This window comes from Pteropus medius, unplaced genomic scaffold (genome assembly GCF_902729225.1).
Source record: "Pteropus medius unplaced genomic scaffold, Ma_sr-lr_union100, whole genome shotgun sequence".
In the NCBI taxonomy this organism is placed as follows: Eukaryota; Metazoa; Chordata; class Mammalia; order Chiroptera; family Pteropodidae; genus Pteropus; species Pteropus medius.
Window position 1 is genome coordinate 54,285,279 of NW_024344378.1, and position 20,626 is coordinate 54,305,904.

Below are 20,626 nucleotides of genomic sequence, written 5' to 3' on the forward strand. Positions count from 1 at the left end.
AGTCTTATACAGTTGATCTGTGTTCTGAGGATTCTTAGTTAATTTAATCATTCTCAAATATGTTTCATAGACCGGCGACATCAGAATCATCTGGAAATTTTAAAAAAAATGCAAATACTCTGTCCTCATTTCAAAGCTACTAAATCAGTAACTATGGGAGAGAAAGTGTCAGTCTGCTCTTCAATAGCCCTCAAGGTGACTCCAATGCACATTAAAGTTTGAGAACTACTGTACTACATTAAGAAGAGAGAAACAAAAGAGAATAAATACAGATGCAGTTAATTTTATATATTTTTGTTGTAAATAGAGAAGATTTCTTCTATATTGACTTCCTTTTCTTTATAATATATATGGAAGATCTGAGAATGAGGAAGAAGTGGGTAAGTCAATGCTTGAATAGTATGGAAAAGGTATAGATAATCATTAATAAAATGGGGAAGCAAGTTGATGAGGTTGTTATACAATGTGATAGTTAACAATGACAAGCAATGTGATTGTCTACTTTTATTAATGTCTGTCTTCTCAACTGTGCAATCTTGTCTCCATTTCTGAACTGTCTAAGGTAGAAGTGAGGAAAAGGCAGTTTCTTGGATACAGTATTTTGCCAAATGGGTAAAAGGCAAGGAGAAAAGGATACAGTAATTGAGGGTATTTGCAAGAAAGTGCATGACTGTAATCATGGACCATAGTCTCTATGTTGTATAAAGAGAGAAATAAGGCAAATAAGGATAATTAATAGAAAGAAATTTCTGTGATCTATGGCTAAAAGGGTCTTGATGGATGAAAGAACTGTTTCAGTAGACATATTTCAGAAAATGAGCTTGGAATTTAAATGATAACAGCTAAAAAATGAAATGCTTTATTTATGAATTCTTGTTTTTATGTAATAAGAAGCTATGAGACCTTGATAATAGAGGTTAAAATTATTGTGCCAGATCATTGATTTTGAAGAAGTCACAGAATGGATGAATAAATATTTACATGCATACTGAAGTTCTCTTTCATTAGTGATGTCAATCATAGTAATGGGTAGATGAATTGTAAACTGACAGCCAAGGACCAAATCATAAACTACAGTGAAATCAGTATCATATAATAAATTGGAAGTCATCCCTGGCACAGGAAAGTTCTGATGGACACATATTTGTTTCTCTGGCAGATTATCTTGAACCCCACCATAATTTCAAAATGTATGTCCCAAGTATGTGCTAAAGTCATAGAATGTCTTTTGATAATAAGATTTATAATTGTGATATCTGTGTATTTCTGATTTAGCCATGCAGATACAAAAAAAAAAAAAGCAACCAGCTATTCTATATATCATTGCAAGAAATTGAATCATAATAACTTCCTCATGTTTTCTTATTCATGACCACAACAACAAAAATGTTTGCTTTAAAAGACTCTTTTCAGCTCATAAGTACAAAGATGGAGATTGTCTCTGCTGTGTCTTACTAACATCATTTCTAATTCTGTTTTTAAATTCACAGAGAGTGAAGAAGTTTATCAAAGGCAGGTGCTGTCAATTTCATGTATCATCTTTGGAATTATCATCGTGGGCATGTTCTGTGCAGCATTCTACTTCAAAAGCAAGTAAGACCATTTTTTTTCTTGTGTTAAAAGGTTACCTCTCATAGGAAGCACTTTGTCTTTCTTTAAGTTCTGTCTTTGCTCAAGGCATAGGGATCTTGTGCAAATGGATCCATTAAACATCTACAAATGACTTAGAATCTTTTGTAGACTGTGGTGAATGTGTACAGCATGTGTATGCATGTGTGTGTGGTTTATCTTTGATGCACATAGTTATCATTCCTCTCTGTGATCATGAACACACTATATTCTTTGCACATTTTGATTACCTGCCACAATTAAAGGCCCAGTGTCTGCCTGTGACTGAGGTTAACTATTCTGAACAGAAAGATTACTGCTGTAGACCTAAATATTATCAACCAGTTATCAAACAGTATCTAACCTTTTCTTTAAATATATATATGCTTTTCCTTTCATAGTGTTTTTACCTGATATTCATAAAGGTTTTAACCAAATAAGAAATATGAATGCTATAAAATCTATTTTGGTTCATCAGTTAACATGCACATCTCCAGCATGTTCCCTTGCTGAGAAACCAGACCTTCTGCAGATAAAAGTGCTTATTTGTGACTGTGGCTCACACTGTCCTCTTACTAATAAAGTAGAATAAAAAAATATACATACATATATATGTATATAAGTATATATGTGTTTATACATACATATTTATTTTAAATGAATACTAATAAAAGTATTTTATTTATGGAAATGGCATAATCTGCACCTAAAGTAGGAAATGCAGATGAAAATATTAAATTTCTTAGTTTCTTATAAGGCATGTAGATCTGAAGAAGTTGGCACAGATTCTGTTCCTACAGCTTGTCTGAAATCCAAGACAATGCATAATTGCTTTTCATTGGACATATATTTTTCCATCCATTTGTGTTTCTAAAAATGGATCAATTTCCAGATATAGTCTGTGATATCTATCTGCATATTGTGACTGTTGATCTTTAAAAAGAACAGTGATTATAGTTAAAAAAATAATGAAAACTCAGGTATGAATCTAGTGTTAGTTACTATTATTTTTTAATGAACTATTTCAGAATAGGTTTATATTTTCAGAATTAGTGTGAAAATAGTACAGATATATCCTATATACCCCAGACCTAGTTTTCCATGTTATTGTCATATATTAGTACTCTGCTTTTAATATTCATACAGTATAACTAAAGCTCATACTTCCAAATTTCTTCAATTTTTACCTAATGTGCTTTTTTTGGTTCCAGGGCCACATCCGATACCATATCACATTTAATTATCACATCTCCTAGGCAACTCTTGGCTGTGATAGTTGTTAGTGTTCATTTTTAAGCACTTACTCTTCATCAAAGACACGGCTTTTCATGTGTTATCTCCCAATCTTACAAAAATTAGAACTGTGCATTACTGTTGCATATTTTCAAATAATATAAGAATTTAATTTAAAAATATTAATTTGTCAAAGCCACACAGTAGAAAATTGCAGATAGGGTCTTTGAATTTCCACAGTTCTAGCTTAATCACATGCTAGAATTGTCCTAGCATATTGAGACACATTGGCTCACACTGTCCTCCCACTAGATAATGAAACTGCTTAGAGTGAATCAGGAATGTTGTGCTCTGGTGCTCCTGTTTCTCTAGGGACAGTACATGGCATAGTGGTCAGGGTTTTACATGTGTCAGCCATGTGTTCAAATCATGAGGCTGCTACTTGCTTGTTACGTATTACTAGGCAAATTCCTTCTAGCCTCTTAGCCTCAGTTTCCTTTTTGATAAATGTGGCCTAAAACTGTCTATAATGTGTTGAAAATTAATGGGATAATACTACTATAAAGAGAGCACTGTAGTGTTTAAAAGAGTAAATACTCAATGAAGTCTTGCTGTAGTCAACACCTACAGTTTTCCACATTGCAATGTAGAAGCTGGGTAACTATAAAGTGAAGAGTGTGCACTGGAGCACAAGATGGGTAATCACATCTGACAGGGCATTAGAATAGTCTCCTTACAAGTGCTGTGTGCAAGAAAGAAATTGAGTATTTAACAATAAGCAAATTACTATGATGAAATAGTTAATCACTTATTTTTGGAGTATAATTTGTAGTTATACCTTATCTAAGTGAACGACTGATTATGACAATTGCTAAGATAGAGAACTGCTGGTAACTAAGCCTGACACTTGCAGAGCTGTCAATCTCTCCCACTCTGGGCAGCAACTGGGTTCTGAGACGAACATCTCCTCCTGGGGCTCAGAGAGCTGTCAGGGAATTTAATGGAAACACTGTTTAACATCAGAGTCATTATGGGCAGCTCAGAGGACTAGGCCAATGGAGGAACCCTAATCAGAATGTCGTCTTTCTGCTTGCCCAGATGGGACCCAATTTTATTAAAAATAAATAAGAAAATGTGAAAATAATAAAGTATGAATAAAAATTGAAGCCATTCCAAATGGAGTTATAATTCTCATTAGAGTATATTTCCTTCTAGTACAATTTCCAGGCATGGACTTCTTTTATTTTTCTTGGCATGAGAGGAATACCACACTCTGCCCCAAGCATCTAATTTATATAGCTGAAAGTAATGTTAATTTTTATGACACCCTAGCAAAGATTCTCTGTGCTCATTCATGAAATTCTAATTTCCTTCCCAAAACTATGGGCAGACTCTACCTTCACACATACTCTAAGGTTGTATATATGTGTATAATTTCTTTGCTTTATCTTGGAAGTCTCAAGTCTTCTAGGATTCTAGGATCTCTCATTTATAGGTCATTTATATTTTAGTTCTCATAATCCTCAGATCCCACCACTCTGGTTCTGTCTTTTTTCTCTTATCACTCTTGGTATGGCATGACCTCACCAGATGGAATATTACAGCAAATTATTTGTTGATGAAAGTTTGAAGGCAAGGTAATATGATACAGTAGAAGTGAGGAACACCTTCTTGAATTTAGAGGATTTTTCTGACTGAGTTAATTAAATCCCAACAACTCTAAAGGAGAAAATGAAAGAAACTCCCATCACTCTCAATAAATCCATATATTCCTATAAGTAGTTAATGGAACTATTAATTAAGCCTTTCAACTCTAGCTGATATGGCTCATCTGGCAACTATAAATTCTTGTAGCTTTTATTTTTAATTTTAACTCTCACGGGTAAGACATGTGAGGCTGTCTGTTCTAGAAGTCCTTAGTAGACTTTGGAAATGCAGGTCATGATTCAATTCTTCGAAAGGAATTGGAATAGGAGAGGAGATGCACTAGGAACAGAATCTAGGACAAGTAATTATCGCAACTGGGAAAACACAGGAGGAGAAAGGAGAACCGGCGCTACCAGTAAAAAGCTGAAATGGTAACAATCTGACCTTGGTTCACCCTCTGAAGTAAAAGATTTTAGGTCACAAAAAAAAAAAACCTCTTAAGGACAGGCAATGGATGCCCTGCTACATACTATGATTCTCTTCAGTAGTGAAAGTCAGTCCCTCAGTTGCTAAAACACAGTTATGATAAGGGTTACCTTTCTCTAGTACACGTTCTGACCTGAGATAGCCCACATCCAATGACAGGTCAATACGAGGCCCTGAAGGCCTAGACTTTGTCCCAACTTGGAGTGTAAGGCCATGCCAGTTTCAGAGCTCCACGTGGGACTTGCCGAGATCTTCACTGAGACTGTATCACATTCCAACTTCTCCTTCTGCTCAGTCCTGCTTCTTTCTCTTTGCTTCCCCAAGTATTGATCCAAAGAATTCTCCCTAATAAAAATCCTTCATGTTATCTCCATCTCAGTGTCTGCTTCCCCAGGAACCTGATCTGCAGCATTACAAATAAAGTTTATTAATGGACTTGCGATATCTGAAATTCCACTATTTACATCTCATTTCCTTCTGATGAATTGGGCCAGAGAAACTTAAAACTCTATAAACTATACAATTTTAGTACCAACATTGTTAAGCTGGCAGAGTTCAGTGTGCAATGCCCGTATCTTGTCTTTCCTAGAGCAACTGCTCTCACGAGAGAGCTAATGGCATTGTGATCAGATGCTGCTCATTTTCTCTGTTATGCTTTGCTGGGGGAAGGAGGAAAGAGCAAGAATCTGCATGCCTGGGAAAGGGCAGGGATAATAGAGAAGGAGGCAGGCTCCGAAAGGAAAGCCCATTTATTCTGGAATATTAGTGAGTCAGGACTTGAGTGAGAAGGAAGTAAAGGAAAACAAATTATAAAAGGTTTTGGGAAATGCAGTCAGACATTTTATGAGGAAAATTGCTTTAGAAGTTTACATTTCCCAGTCATTGAATTATGGAATTACTGAAAAGATAGTATTTCTACTATTTAATTCTTTGGAGAGTAATTGGGTCCTTATTCTGTGCCAAGCCCGCTTTCACTGCTTCATGATGATTTACTCAAGTAGAACCTACTGATCTCTATCTGCGTCATCAGTGAATTCCTGGTAGGATTTTGTAGCTATAATGTGCTTCTTAAAATGCTGATACGATAGATTTATTTTTAACAAAAGGCTACAGATTAACTGTTAGGAAGTAGATAGATTATTACAACTAGATTGAAGCAACTAAGATTCCTGGAGATTAAAAAAAAAAACGACGATGACAAATAATAGAAGTGATAAAAGAAATATTTGAACAGTGTCCCAATTCATCTGTAGCATCTGCTGTAAAACTAAGCTTGCTAAATGATGAGGTGAGGAAGAGATTAACACTTCAGACAAGCTCTCACATTTAGTATCCATATAAGCTAGCTTTTACAAACTCCATTTACAGATGAGGAAACTGAAGCTCAGAGAAGTTTAGGAAATCACTCATTTTGATTTAGGAAATCAAAATGAAACTGGAGGGAGGCAGAGTTGAGAGTCAAATCCTAGTTCTTCAGATACTGAGCCAATCAATGCTCTGTAGATTGCTGCCTGGCTGGAGAAGCTCCCTCAAAAGCCAGTGTATATACTCCACCAAAATCTCTATTCTAGTCTTGACAGAGGCCTCAGGAGAAGAGGCAAATTTCAGGGGAGATGATTCTGCAAAGCTTTTTTGTTTGCTTGTTTTTGTTTGTTTAATGGGTACTGAGTCTTCTGTTGATAGATAATTGCTGTAAAGCTCTTGGGAGAGTGCAGCTAATAAGGCAGTAATTTGTTGCATCTTTCTGATTGACTGAGTCAAACAATAGTCACTCCACACATGCAGGCAGGAGGTCTTTATTTAAAGTCTAAGAACTGAGAGTGGTCTTAGCTTTCCCACTGAGAAGATATGGGACCATGGACAAGTAGTTTGATGGTTCTGAGTGATAGTTAAAGGTACAGAATAGGCAGCCAGACCATCTGGGTTCAAATCCAACTCTACAACTCACTACCTATGTGACTCTGGGCAAAATATTTAACTTTCTGTGCATCTGTTTCTCATCTACTAAATGAGTATGGAATTAATACCCTGTCACACAGAAATTTAGTGAAGAATAAGTGAGCTGATACATGGAAAACACTTAAAATGATGTTTTGTACATAGTAGACACTCTTTAAGAGTTAATTATTTTTTGTTATTTATAAAGAAAAATTTACAAAGGAATAAAAATATTTATATTCAGGGCTGAAGGTAACAATAAATGAGTTTTTTCTAAACTGTAAAAGAGAAAACACACATGTTATGGTACATATGCCAGCCATGCAATCAAGCTACACACATATTTGAATTGTACTAATATAAATTTGTAACTTTGCAAGTATATTATATCTGGCTGCTAGGTCCAAGCTTCACATTTTTCCACTGGTAACTTCTTCAGAACATTTCTAATTCTTTGCAGCTGAGCACTCCGGGTTAGGGACCTCTTACATCCATGGGAGTGAAGACAATGCATTATGTTTCTGTCTGCCTTCAGAGCACCAGTGGATGCGAATCCCTAGGTGATGATGAATAATACCACCTTCTCTGCAAGTTGGAAGTATTTCTTGGTGGGGTTGAAAATAAGAGAAGGATTCTCTTTGTTAAATGAGTTTATCTAGCTTTAGTAAATGACAAATATAGGTGATGGGAATGAATGAACCTCAAAAAATATGCATAGAATTAATTTATGTAACTATACACTTATTTATTTAAACCCGCAGGAAACAAGCTAAACAATTTCAAGAGCAGCTGAAAGAGCCACAAAATGGTAAAAACTATAGTCTCAAAGCAACCAGCACAATGGCAAAGTCAGATAACTTCATGAAGAATCATGTCCAGCTGCAAAATGTAAGTTACATGTCTCTGCATCTCTTCCCACAACCCACCTCAGTGCTCCCAGTCCAGAGAGGATAGGGAGTCTATAATCAGGCTTGTATATATTTTTTTCAGTACTTTGTATATTTAGATTTTTCCTTAAATCATCTTGCAGCTCCATGTGTGCACATGCACACATGTGCATACTGGATGAAAGGGAGAAATTAAATGTCAGCTCTTGATTATAATTGGTAATATAAATTAGTCTCTGGAAGCAAAAAGAGTTCCAGTTGTTTGTTCTAAAATCACTTCTTAAATACTTACTTTGTGTTAGAAATTGTGCTGGACATCAGGGATACAATAATCTCTACCGTATGAGAACTTATGTATAGTAAGAAATATAAACAGGGAAGGTATGTGGGCTGCGATGGTTGATATTGCAACAAAGATTGGAGACCACAGGGAGGTTGCTGGGGACAGGTGTATAGGTTGCCTCTTAACAAATTCAGGCTTGAGCTCATTTTTGAAAAATATGAAAGATTCATGAGATAATCAAAGAGCAAAGGATAAGAGACTAGAACAAACAGAAAGAATAAAGTCATGTAATACTAAGAATGTATGCTGTGTTCAGGCACCTCTAAGGTAAGGGGTATGAGAGAAGTCAAAAGTGAAAGAGGTGAGGGTAATAGTTGTGGTCCCGCAGTCAGTACTTCCTAACACCAAGCCTTAAACAGATACCAGAACATAAAGTTAGATGCAAAACCTTTGAATCCTACGTCTTTCTAAAGTATTTTTATTCATTTCTGAGATATATTGCAAAACACTAAATTAAGGACAAATGAATATCAGCTAAGACATACTGAAATATTCTTCTCAGAGTAATAATTCTTTGCCCTCACACAAGATTACACTTTCAGATTCTGAGGCACAAAAGGAAGTAACAAAGGCTAAAGTATAAACCTAGTATTTCAGTATAATAAGCAATCACTTCGGACACATTCACACCACTCCGAATCATTGGGAATTTATATATTATTTGTGATTCTAAGAAATCATTACCCAAAAAGTCACCATTATGCTAGGCATAACAAATGTACTTAAATGTTTAATGTGGAATTCATAAATCAAAATTGCTTCCCAGCAAAGTTGTGTTTAACTTGTAATCATGGCTATTACAAGTTACATGGCTAAGTTTTCACTTCTCTGACTTTGGTAAGTCACCACTGTTCCCCTCTCTATTCTCTCATTCTTTCTTGAAACAGAGAGAATGCTTTTGCTAATGATTTCTAATGAGTATTACCCAAGCACCCTGAATCAAATGCAGTGATGGAGGGCTTAAGTTACTGAGCAACTGGACCTGTCAAAAACAAACAAAGCCAGTCACTAGTTAGTAGTAATGACAGATCTTAATCAGTAATATACTATGCATTATGAAAGAGGGTCCAGTGTGAACTGAACTGAACTTTAATTTGTATGGAGATGACTGGATGTTTTAAAGAAAGAATGAGAGAATAGAGAGGGGAACAGTGGTGACTTACCAAAGTCAGAGAAGTGAAAAATTATAGAATTGGTCAGTGTAAATGCAATTAGGCCTGCTGTGTCTGTTAGCTGGCAATTATTGAATTTAAGATTCTATACTTCCACAGAGACTGGGAGACAGAGGCCCTTGTCCTCCTATTGATTATATTTCAAAAAATGGCTTTCGGATCCTTGAGAGGCAATCCTGATTTGTAGGAAATTCCTATACATCTCAAAATGACCAAGGAAGGTTTACAATTGTAAGCCCTTTTTAATAAATGCTCTAGAAAAGTGGGGTCAGGGGCCTATGCTCAGGTGCTGGCTAGAACGAACAGTAAATTCTTTTGAAGGCCTTGAGTTTGTTTGTTTGATTGATTGATTTCAAACAGGTCTTTTTAGTGGGGCTAGGGTCACCCTAGGGGTATAGCCTCAAGATGTTGGAAACTATGTTAGACTTTACTCAGGTCTTTTAGTGTGGTGGTGAGTGGATGAAGTCATTTGTCCCAAGAATCTGCAGCTTTCATAGGCCAAAGTTGAGGCCTAGTCAAAAAAGAGGACATAGGGGAGCCTATCTAAATTTGGCCAAGAAGAGAGTATTTGTCGGTCCCTATGCATTTTATAGGGTTGCAGCCAGAACACAAACGCAGTTTTGTATCCTTTTTTTCACCAAACATGATCAGTAACATTTTCTCTCATCTATGATCTCCACAAACTCAGTTGGGAGATAGCAAAATGGTCCATGAAGTGGCCACTTCTCAATTTTCTTCCCCTCCTAGTAAACATTCAAGTTCTTTTTCTATTGTTTACTATTAATGAAATATTAAAATAAGCTTCACTCATGTCTTCCTCCCAACTTTCATTTGATTAAAATTATTAGGATTAGAATAACAAGAAAGAAATTACTAACTGTAGGGGTTCCAACACTTGAAAGACATTTGGATATAGGTGTTTGGTTTTTTTTTCCTCTCCCGCCTGCCCCTCCCCAACATTTTGTGTGTCAGCACGGGGCAGCAGAGGGTGGCTTCAACTGGATTGTTCCCATAGGGACCCAGATAAGATGTAAGAAAATGTCTTTTTATATTCACCCTAATTTTAATAAAGAGGATATATATATAGGACATATTGTCTCTGAGTTGTGAATTGGTCATTAAGATAACATATTTCAAAGGATCATCAGTCTAAAGGGCTACCCAGAAATACTTAGGCAGAGAATAGATATGAGAGGAAGGCATTTAAGGACCTTGAAAAAAAGAGTAAGTGCATTGAAGAGACATGTATGACAGTGTGGGAGCTAAAAAATACTTTTCCTCTCACTACCTACATTCTTCAAGCTAGGCTAATAATTCAAATTACATACAGCAGATTAACAAGAGAAAATCAAATTTTAATATGTGCCCACAGGGAATTCACATAAGTATTAAAATTCCAAAGACAGTGAGGCAAAACTGGGCATAAATGACATTTTGGACAAAGGAGAAAACTGAGGACTCAGGGTCTTAGACTTCAAAAATGAGAATGGGCTATTTACAGATAGCTGAGGAAGACCACTGAACGTACCTGGCAGGCAAATTCTTGCTAAGAAACCCATAAACAAGGAGACACAGTGTGTCATCTAGCTTTCAGGCTCCTGCCTGGAACCCTTCTATACTGAATTCAAATTAAAATAAAACGAACAAGCTAAGATATCCTTCTTGGAGCATGCCTTTCCATCTGAATCTCTTGAGCAGGAAAGGGGGAGGATCAAACATTTTTTGTTTCTTAATAACCAGATTAAAATCAATACCCCAAAAGGCAGTTTGGGGGTGGTAAAATTCACCAGCCATAAAGCATTCTACACATTGGGCTCAAGGGACTACATGAGCAGATGCCTTCAACAAGACTAGACTAGGACAAATTGCTTTCCCAAAGGCACATAACATTTCAGTGCTAGAAAGCAATGTGGGTCACTATCAGCTTCGTTATCCCTTTGTCAATATTTCTTTTGCTAATTTAATAGGAAAAAATAGTATATATTTTTTTAATTTACACTTCACTATTTGAGAGTATTGTAATCTCCGTCCACATATTTCTAGTCAAATTTCCACTTTGGTGAATTACCTGCTGATATTCTTGCTCATAATTTTGTTATAAGAATCAAATAACAATTTGATTGCATTTTTTATGTCATATATTATGAGAGAAAATAGTAATGAATACATATCAATAATCCATTAAAAATGAAAAATTTAAGAACATTTGCTTTCCTTAAATGCTATGCTTAAGACATGTAAGAAGTATATACTATTATCTGTACAGTTGGAGGTAAAGCAGCACAAATAGTCTTAGAGAAAGCAGTAATCTGATGTGTGGCTAAGAATTTCTGTGTTCATATTAAAATGTAAATGTACTGAAGAAAATATGAGAAGGCATTTTTCCTTTTTCGGTCTAGATTTTTTTCTTCTGGCAAGAGCTATGAGGAAATACCAGTATCATTGATAATAGCAAAAAGAATGATAAATTAAATTGTAATAGCAAATAACATGTATTGGTTACATGCTTTGAATTAAGCTAAATAATATGCGTACATTGTCTCATTTAATCTTAACAAAAATTACTTAATTTTCACCCACCCAATTTCCTGCAGAAGAGGAAAATGGGGCTCAAAGTTTGAGAAAGTTAACTTTTGTCAGACTTAGTGAGTAGCTGAGAGCCAAACCCACATCCTCACAACTCAGTGATATTAAACAGGGGGCATTGTTGCCCCAAGGAACATTTGGCAAAATTTGGAAATACTTTAGGTATTTCAGCTTGGGAGGTACATGCTACAGGCATCTATGAGTAGAGGACAGAAGGGCTGATAAATATTCTCCAATGCATAGGATTGCCCCTAACAACAGAAAATTATCCTTCCCAAATTTCAAGTGTGGTGAGCAAGTTCAGAGTTTAAGCTCAAGCAGCAAAATGTGTTCAGTAGGAAATTCTGAAAGCCTAGCATAGAAGTTCTGTCACCACTCTTCCCGCTGCAAGCATTTATTGCCACTACATGGAGGGTGCCAGTTTATCCAGGTACACTATAATCCCTGGAGAGAAAATTTCCTTCTCGCTTGCCATATCAGGCAAATCTGTTTATTTTATCTTGAAGCCCAGGTTAACTACTTGAAATTCTTTGCAAACTGCAGTGTTTAACAAATGAATTGTCTGTGTCTAGCATTCCCTTAAGTTCATTAAACATTCATGGAGAAAGGTTTCCCTTTACAGTCATGAAAGACATGAAACACCTAGTCCAGTGAAACGACATAATAGCCTAGAAACACTTGACTCAGAGGCTGCAGAACTAGACCCTGCAGTGTCTTAGAAGCATCTAGTTCCTCACCATCATTTATAAATGAAATATTTGTGACTCAAAGAGTTGAACTGATCTCATTTACTGTGAAAAAGAGACCTGGGGCTAGAATTGTAACCTCTATACCAGTCAAGGGAGTGAAACTTCTCACCTTGGTTCAGGGATCAGAAAAAGGTCATCAAAAGTGAGATCTGTACATATATATTAAATATCTAGTGAGTTCAGACACTGTGTTAAGGACCAGGGATATAATGATGACCAAAAATGACAATCTTTCTACTTTCAAGGAGTTTACTGATTACTGTAGGTGATAGATATTAATCAAATAATCCCACGATAAATGTGCCAAGGCCTACAGCCTATAGTGAACAGTGCTCTTAGAGCTTATAAGGCAGGTCTGAGAGTTAACCTGGCAATAGCAATAGCAAAGAACTCTCTGAGCAGAGGGAATAAATGACAAGTGCTCAGTCGCCTGGCTGAAAGGACACCTGGTTGAGGTGGGGTGGTAGGTGGTAAAGGGTGGGAGTGGAGAAGAGTGCTTTCTGTGTCTGGCATCTGGAAAGGGTATCTAGCTATATTATTTTGCTTCAGTAGAAATTGCAGTTAAAGTTTAACCGCAATCGAGAATGGTTCTTTCTGCTCTGGTACCTGGTGCCAAATTATCAAAATAGCAACAATAGTCAAGTTGTTTTTAGTTACTTACATTAGAGATCCAGGTGAAATCATGCTCTAAAACATAACCATTCACTTTCACCATCCTCTTGGCTTATAAATCAGATTTGAAATAAAGAACTTTTTGACATGGACATAGATAAACTGGAAGCAACGCAAAGAGTGTGTGTGTTACTTGCAGGTGAGTCAGCTCTGACTAGTGTCGACCTTGTGAACGAGTAAGGTCCACAATGTCCTGTCCTCAACAGCCCTGCTCACCTCCTGTAGACTCACACCTGTGGCTTTTTTTATGGAGTCGACCCATCTCATAGTTGGTATTCCTCTTTTCCTGCATTTTTCCCAGCATTATTGTCTTTTAACGGAAAGACAGATATTTAAAACTGTTTAAAAATAGCCTCCCTCCTGCCTTTATTGCCGGAGTTCCAGACCAGGTGATTATCAGCTCTGTCAACATTGCTTTCCAACACAGACACTGCTTTCATTTAACCTTCTGACTCCTGCTGCGTGCAAGCTGGAGAGGTGGATATAGCGTCGTTGTTGCTTTACTTCCAACATGCGCCTGCTTCATTTGGCTGTCTATTGATTTCAGTGCACCACCAACAATGTGTTAGGAACAAGGCAGGTGGTGGTGCAAGCAACAGTGAATGTCTTCGCACTCAGAGCACCTCCACAAGGCAGGCTGTCGGGGAAGCCAATCCAATGAATGCTGTCCCAGGAAATAATAGTATTGACCAGGGCCTATGTGGTATTTAAAAGGAAATCGTTTCAGCTCATGCAGAACAGACACGTGAAAGGACTGTGGCATCTCTTCATTCACTATTAAGGTGACATTTTGTACATTATACCAAATGAGGTTTTAACAAAACAGGTATACACACAAAAAGTCAAGATTTGTGTGAGTGCCATACTTTGTAATGTTGTACAGAAATGTTAATGGAAGGGTCAGACAGGCAGCAGGCCTGAGCACTTCAACTTCACTGAAGATATTACTTGATGGATAAAATTGTGTCAGCCTGAACTCTGCCCAGGGATGGAACTGCATAAATTTTGGAAGAAACTGCAATAAATGCTTTCAGCATAGAGCATAAAATGTCCAAAGGCTGTAATCCTGGCCAGTTAAGCTACCTTTATGGAAGGCTGGTGCAGACTGTTTTTGCTGAGTGGGTTACGCACCTTGAGGGCCTACAGCAGCTACTCAGGAAAACGAAAAGGAGGTTGAATTCAGCCTTTAGTCTCTAATTTTTTTTTTTTTTTTTGGAGTGTATCTTTTGCTTCTTAAAAAAATCTTTTAATTTTTTTTATTTTTTTTAAAATAAACTTTATTTTTAGGACAGTTTTAGATTTACAGAAAACTTGTGAAGACAGTAGAGTTCCCATTTATGCTGTACTGTTTCCCCTATTATTAAGATTGTAAATTAATATGGTACATTTGTTACAATTAATGAACCCATGTTTATATATCATTATAAACTCAAATCTATAGATGTCCTTGTTTTTACCTAATTATTTCTTCTGTTCCAAGATCCCATCCAGGATACCATACTACGTTTTAGTTGTCATGTCTTCTTAGGCCCTCTTGGCTAAGACAGTTTGTCAAAATTTCCTTGTTTTAATGACCTTGACAGTTATGGGTGCTGGTCATGTATTTTGTTAGGATAGTCCTCTATTAGAATTAGTTTGATATTTTTTTCATGACTAGAATGGAGTTATGGGGCTTGAGGAGAAAGACAACAGATGTAAAGTGCTGTTTTTATCACATCGTATCAAAAAAGTGCACACTATCAATATGATTTATCACTGTTGATAATTATTTTTTTCCACCTGTCTGAAGTGGTAATTTTCAGGTGCTGCCATTGTGATGTACTCTTTATCCCCCTACTCCCTTTCTATAGAATTCTCTTTGGGAGGAAGTGACGATGTACAGTCTACACTTAATGAGTGGGGAGTTATGTTCCCATTTCTTGAGGTCAGAGTATCTACCTAAGTTATTTGGAATTCTACTGAATAAAGTTTGTCTTGTCTTCTGCATTTATTTTTTATTCCATCATTTATTTAAGACTATCGACTTGTGGATAGTTATTTTATACTCTGAGTTATAATTCAATAGTTAAATACTATTTTATTTATTTTATGATGAATTTTTTTCAGCTTTGACCATTGGTAGCACTTTCAATTGGTCCTTGTAGTTTTTTGTTTGTTTGTTTGTTTGTTTTTGTCAGAGGCGGGGGTGGTTGTTGAGCAGGTCCTTGCTTCTAGGTTCCCTCAGCAGACAAATCAAAGATGTGTATTTCAGGCAGACAGTGCTTATGTGCAGTATTTCAGTCTTACAGATTCCATTCACTTACAAAGTTGCTTAGGACAGCAGTCCCCCAACCCCACCTCCCACGAATGTTCTTTCATACATTTCTTATACAGTTAGCTTCCCTTGTTAGAGTTTGCATTCCTTCCCGACCTCCAGACCTCCTTGGTGATATTTATTTTGTTAACAGATCTATTTCTTTAATAGATACAGGGTAATTAAGTTTACTTGTTTCCCCTTGTGTAAATTTTGGTAATTCATGTCTTTCAAAAAATTGGTCCATTTCAACTAATTTATCAAACTCAAGGGCATAGAGTTATTCATGTTTCTTTTTTTTTTTTTTTTAACATTTTTATGTCCATAGGAGTAGTAGTGATGGCCTCTCTTTCATTTCTGTTATTAGTAATCGCCTCTCTTTTTTTCTGGGTTAGCCTAGCTACAGATTTATCAATATTATTGATCATTTTAAAGAATCCACTTTGCTTTGGTTGATTTTCTCAATTCTTTTCCTTGTTACCAATTTCATTAATTTTTTTTTCTAATTTTTATTATGTCTCTTCTTCCACTTGTTTTAGGTTTAAATTACTCCTTTTTTCTACTTTCCTGAAGTAGAATTTAGATAATCGATTTTAGATATTTCTTTTCAAACACAAGAATTCAATGTAAATTTATCTCTAATCACTGCTTTCATTACCTTCCACAAATTTTGATTAAGTTGTATTTTCATTTTTATTTAGTTTAAAATATTTTAAAATTTATCTTGAGGCTTTTTGTTTGAAGTTTCTGTTATTTACCAGTATGTTGTATAATCTTTAAATAGTTTTGGATTTTCTAACTATTTTTCTGTTACTAATGTCTAGTTTAATTTCAATGTAGTCCGAGAATATATTTTGTATGATTTCTATTTTTTTAACTTCTTAAGGTGTATTTTATGGCCAAGAATATGATATATATTAATGAATGTTATCTTAGCTTGAGAAGAATGTGCATCGGCTATTTTGGAAGGAGTATTTTAAGAATATCAATTAGATCTAGACTTATGTATTTTGATGCTCTGTTAGGAACATAAATGTTAAGAATGTTTTATCTCCTTGGAGAATTGGCTCTTTTATCATTAGGTAAATGTTACTTCTTTTATCCTTTTTTATCCTTAATACTTTTTATTGTTCTGAAGTCTGCTTTATCTGAAATAAATATACCTACTACAGCTTTCTTTTGATTAGTGTTAGGATGATATATCTTTCTCTACTCTGTTACTTTTATGTCTTTATATTTAAAGTGAGTTTCTCGTAGACAACATTTAGTTGAGTTTTTTTTTTTTCATCCATACTGACAATCTGTTTAATTGGTGTCTTTAGACCATTTATATTTAAAGTGTTCAATTATAGTTCAATTAATATATGTCATATTTATAGTTGTTTTCTATTCTTTGTACTTGTCCTTGTTTCTTTTGCTCTCTTCTATTTCTTCCTTTTCTGGTTTTAATTTTTTGATATGATTCCATTTTCTCTCCTCTTCTAGTGTATCAATTATACTTCTTTTTAGAATTTTTAGTGGTTGCCCAAGAGTTTGCAATATACATTTACAAATCTAAATCCACTTTCAAATAACACTTTACCATTTCATGGGTAGTACAGGTATTTTATAACTGAGTATTCCCAATTCTTTCTTGTTCTTTAAAAAATTACTGTCAACCATTTAATTTGTGCATATATTATATCCATAATCCATTATTACTTTGAGCAAACATTTTTCTATTTGATCCATTAATAATAAATAAATAAAATATTTTAATTTACCTTTATTTATTACTTTTCTGATATCTTCTTTCCTTATGTAGATCTAAGTTCTGACGTATGTCATTTTCTCTCAAGGCACTTCTTTTAAAATTTCTTGCAGGACAGATCTGCTGATGATGAATTTCCTCAGTTTTTGTTTGAGAAAGTCTTTATTTCACCTTCATGTTTGAAGGACAATTTCACTAGAGATATATTTCTAGTTTGGTGGTTTAAAAAAAAAAAAAAACCTTTAAATAGTCCACCATTCTCTCTTCTTGATTTTATGATTTCTGATTAGAAGTCCACTGTTATTTCTTAATCTTTTTCTTTTATAGGTGAAGTTGCCTTTCATTTTCTCCAGCTTTTATTTTAGCATTTTATTTTTGTGTTCTCTTTCTTTTATTTTTTTATTTTTAAAAATATAGTTTGAGTATGATATGCTGTTGTATAGATTTTTTTTGGTTTTTGGTGTTTTGATGTTCTACGAGCTTCCTGTATCTGTTAAGAATTTTAGATAGTTCTAGGCCATCGTTACTTTAAACATTTCTCCTGCTTCATTTTCTTTTATTTCTCTTCCAAGTATTCCAATTATATATATTTTATACCATTTGAAATTGTCCCACAGTTCTCGAATATTATCTTCTGTTGTTTTCCTATTTTTATTTATGTATTCAGTTGTTAATGGAGAAAACTCTGAATGCATTTCAAAGTGGATGCTTTTCCCCTTCTTTTGTCAGAGATATGAGATGATTTTTTTTTTTGTTTTTTTTTGTGGGAGATTCTGGTGTGGGTCTGGAGGTAAAACTCATGAAAGTTTGGGAACCCTCCCTAAGACTGCAGCCCTCAGACAATTCTTACTTTCACTCTAGTGCATTCACAGATTCCAACAACTATTAAAATTATCACTTAAGTATTCCTACCAGTTTATGGTTCCAGCAACTTTTGCTACAGGTAAGCTGATCTTGACTATGATTCTTTGTATTTACTTGTCTCTCCAGATTTTAGAAGGGTGGTTTGCCCTGCATCGTCACTTATCTGATGGATATAAGAATGGTCATTGAATTTTAGTTTGTTCAGCCTTTTTCTTAATGTAAGGACAGGAATGAATTTATAGGTAACAAGCTCTTTGTCAGAACTGAAAAGTAGAGCTATCTTTAAATTCATTTGAACCAACATTTATGGAATATTAGTTTGAAGGATGACCAGATCATTAGGGTGTTTTTTAGTGTTCCCACACGTTGCAACCAACCCTGGATAGGAAATAAAGTTAAACCTGACTCTCAAGTTATATGCAGCCACTGAAATGAAAATGATTCTTGTGAAGGCTGAGAGAGAAAGGAAAAAAATCCAAAGTAATAAATTTTGGAAACAAATTTGTGTTAATGGATCAAAATACCACAATGTAACTGTATAATAAAACAGCAATGTAACATTTTGAAAGAAAAGATTTTGAACACAATATCTAGTACAAACCCTATGAATAAACAGAACTTGTAAGAGGTTGATTCTATTGAAAACTTTACCCAGGAATTTGAACAAGGCCCTCTAGCTCTCAGGATCAAGTCTCACTCAAGCAGAGGCTCTGAACTAATGGCCCCAAAGCTGAATTAGGCTGTTTGACATATGTCGTTTTTAAAAAATGTCAATATTTAATGATTCGGTGATTTCTCCAGAAAATCTGGATGCTCCAGAAACACTTGGCTGATCTTTCCCTTGACATCCCTCTGCAGGAGCAGAACAGAAGCTTACTTCCTCCAGTTTTCCACAGATGTCCCCAGGTCATCTTACTTGTTTCTGTAGCTGAGTCTTCCAGGCATCCGAGTTCGTCTTCTAAACCAATTTATTAGAAGTTGAGGGTGGGGATGGGGGTATTTCCTTACTACCTTTTATAAAACCTGGAAATCAGAGGGAAATTCAGAATGTTTGTTACATTTTAGTAACATGTCCATCGATTCACTTTTTCCATGGATAGTTTGCAATAAATAATTTTAATTAGATAATAAATAAGTACACATGAAGCCATTTCCATCATTTTTCTTTTTTGGATCTTTATAATTCTGTGTTGTTGGAAACAATCATCTTTTCCAAATTATCTCCATATCTTCTTTTTGTTCCATGTCAATTTACTCCATTTTGCAAGCAGTCCGACCAGCTTCTGTAAATCGATTTTGCAGAATTCAGATTCTGATTCAGACATTACTGCCACTATGTGGTTTGTTTTGGAAGTACTTAAAAAGAAAACATTTAGTTAGAAATTTTTAACTTAAGTTTATGTAACCTTGACATTTTCCCTAGTCTCCATAACCCATACCTACTGATATACTTTTCCACTAAGATAACACCTAGTTAATAGTTTATTTTACTTTTATTTTTATATGCATTCTGTGTGGTCACATGTGAAGCACAGAGACACGCACAAACACAAACATGCAAACAAAAATAGATGTATATGTACATACAAAAAATATATATATAGTTAAATATATATGTATATACACGCATATATATACTTATACATATCTACCGCATTTTCTTTATTTATACAAATGGATTTATATTATGCACAATTTTTTTGTACCTTGACATTATTTTTTTCAATAGCTGTATAATATTTGTTTGTGAATATTTCTATTGTTTCTAATTGTTCCTCTTTAGTGTTTGTTTTCTTTTTTGTTATTAAAAATTGTACTGCTGACATACTCTGGTGATTATATCATTTTGAACTTTTACAATTATATTAATGATGAGAATTCCTAAAAGTAGTATTCTGGATCAAAGAGTATGTATATTTAACATTTTGAAACATATTGCCAATTTGTACTCCAACGATTAGCACCAACTCTACTTTTCTCAAAACTTTGCCTTTACTAGATATTTTTGAAATTTTTTTGATCTATTCTGATTTTTATCCCTTCATAATGAGTGCAGTTGTACACCTTATCATATGCATATTGTGTCTTTGTCTTTATTCTTTTTGTGTGAAATTCTTGTTCATATATTGAATCTGAATGTCTAAATTTCAAAATCTCTGTAGTTTTGTTAGTATTCTAAAAATGTCATTTATTTATATAGTTTTTATCTGCAGCTTCTAGGAGAGAAACCTTATTGCCTGTACAGTGCCAAGTGATCAGAGAGTATTAAACTTGGCTACTTCCTGCCTAGTTAAGATGTGATATTTCCCTTGAGGCAAAGTTTTTCTTTATGTGTCATCTCTATAGATTTTTCTTAGGCTCCTGTGCCTTATGAGATATCACAGTCAAAGGCGAAACC

General features: G+C 34.9%; 1 protein-coding gene across 5 annotated transcripts in view; it reads left to right on the top strand.

The window, feature by feature from the left end:
• The window catches only part of NRG3 (neuregulin 3), a 990,054-nt gene that overhangs the window by 958,312 nt on the left and 11,116 nt on the right, over nt 1-20,626 (top strand). For all 5 annotated transcript variants that reach the window (XM_039872262.1, XM_039872258.1, XM_039872257.1 and 2 more), the window contains exons 5-6: nt 1,491-1,593; nt 7,674-7,800. In XM_039872262.1, the coding sequence (XP_039728196.1) occupies nt 1,491-1,593; nt 7,674-7,800 (230 nt within the window). The remainder of the gene's footprint in view (nt 1-1,490; nt 1,594-7,673; nt 7,801-20,626) is intronic.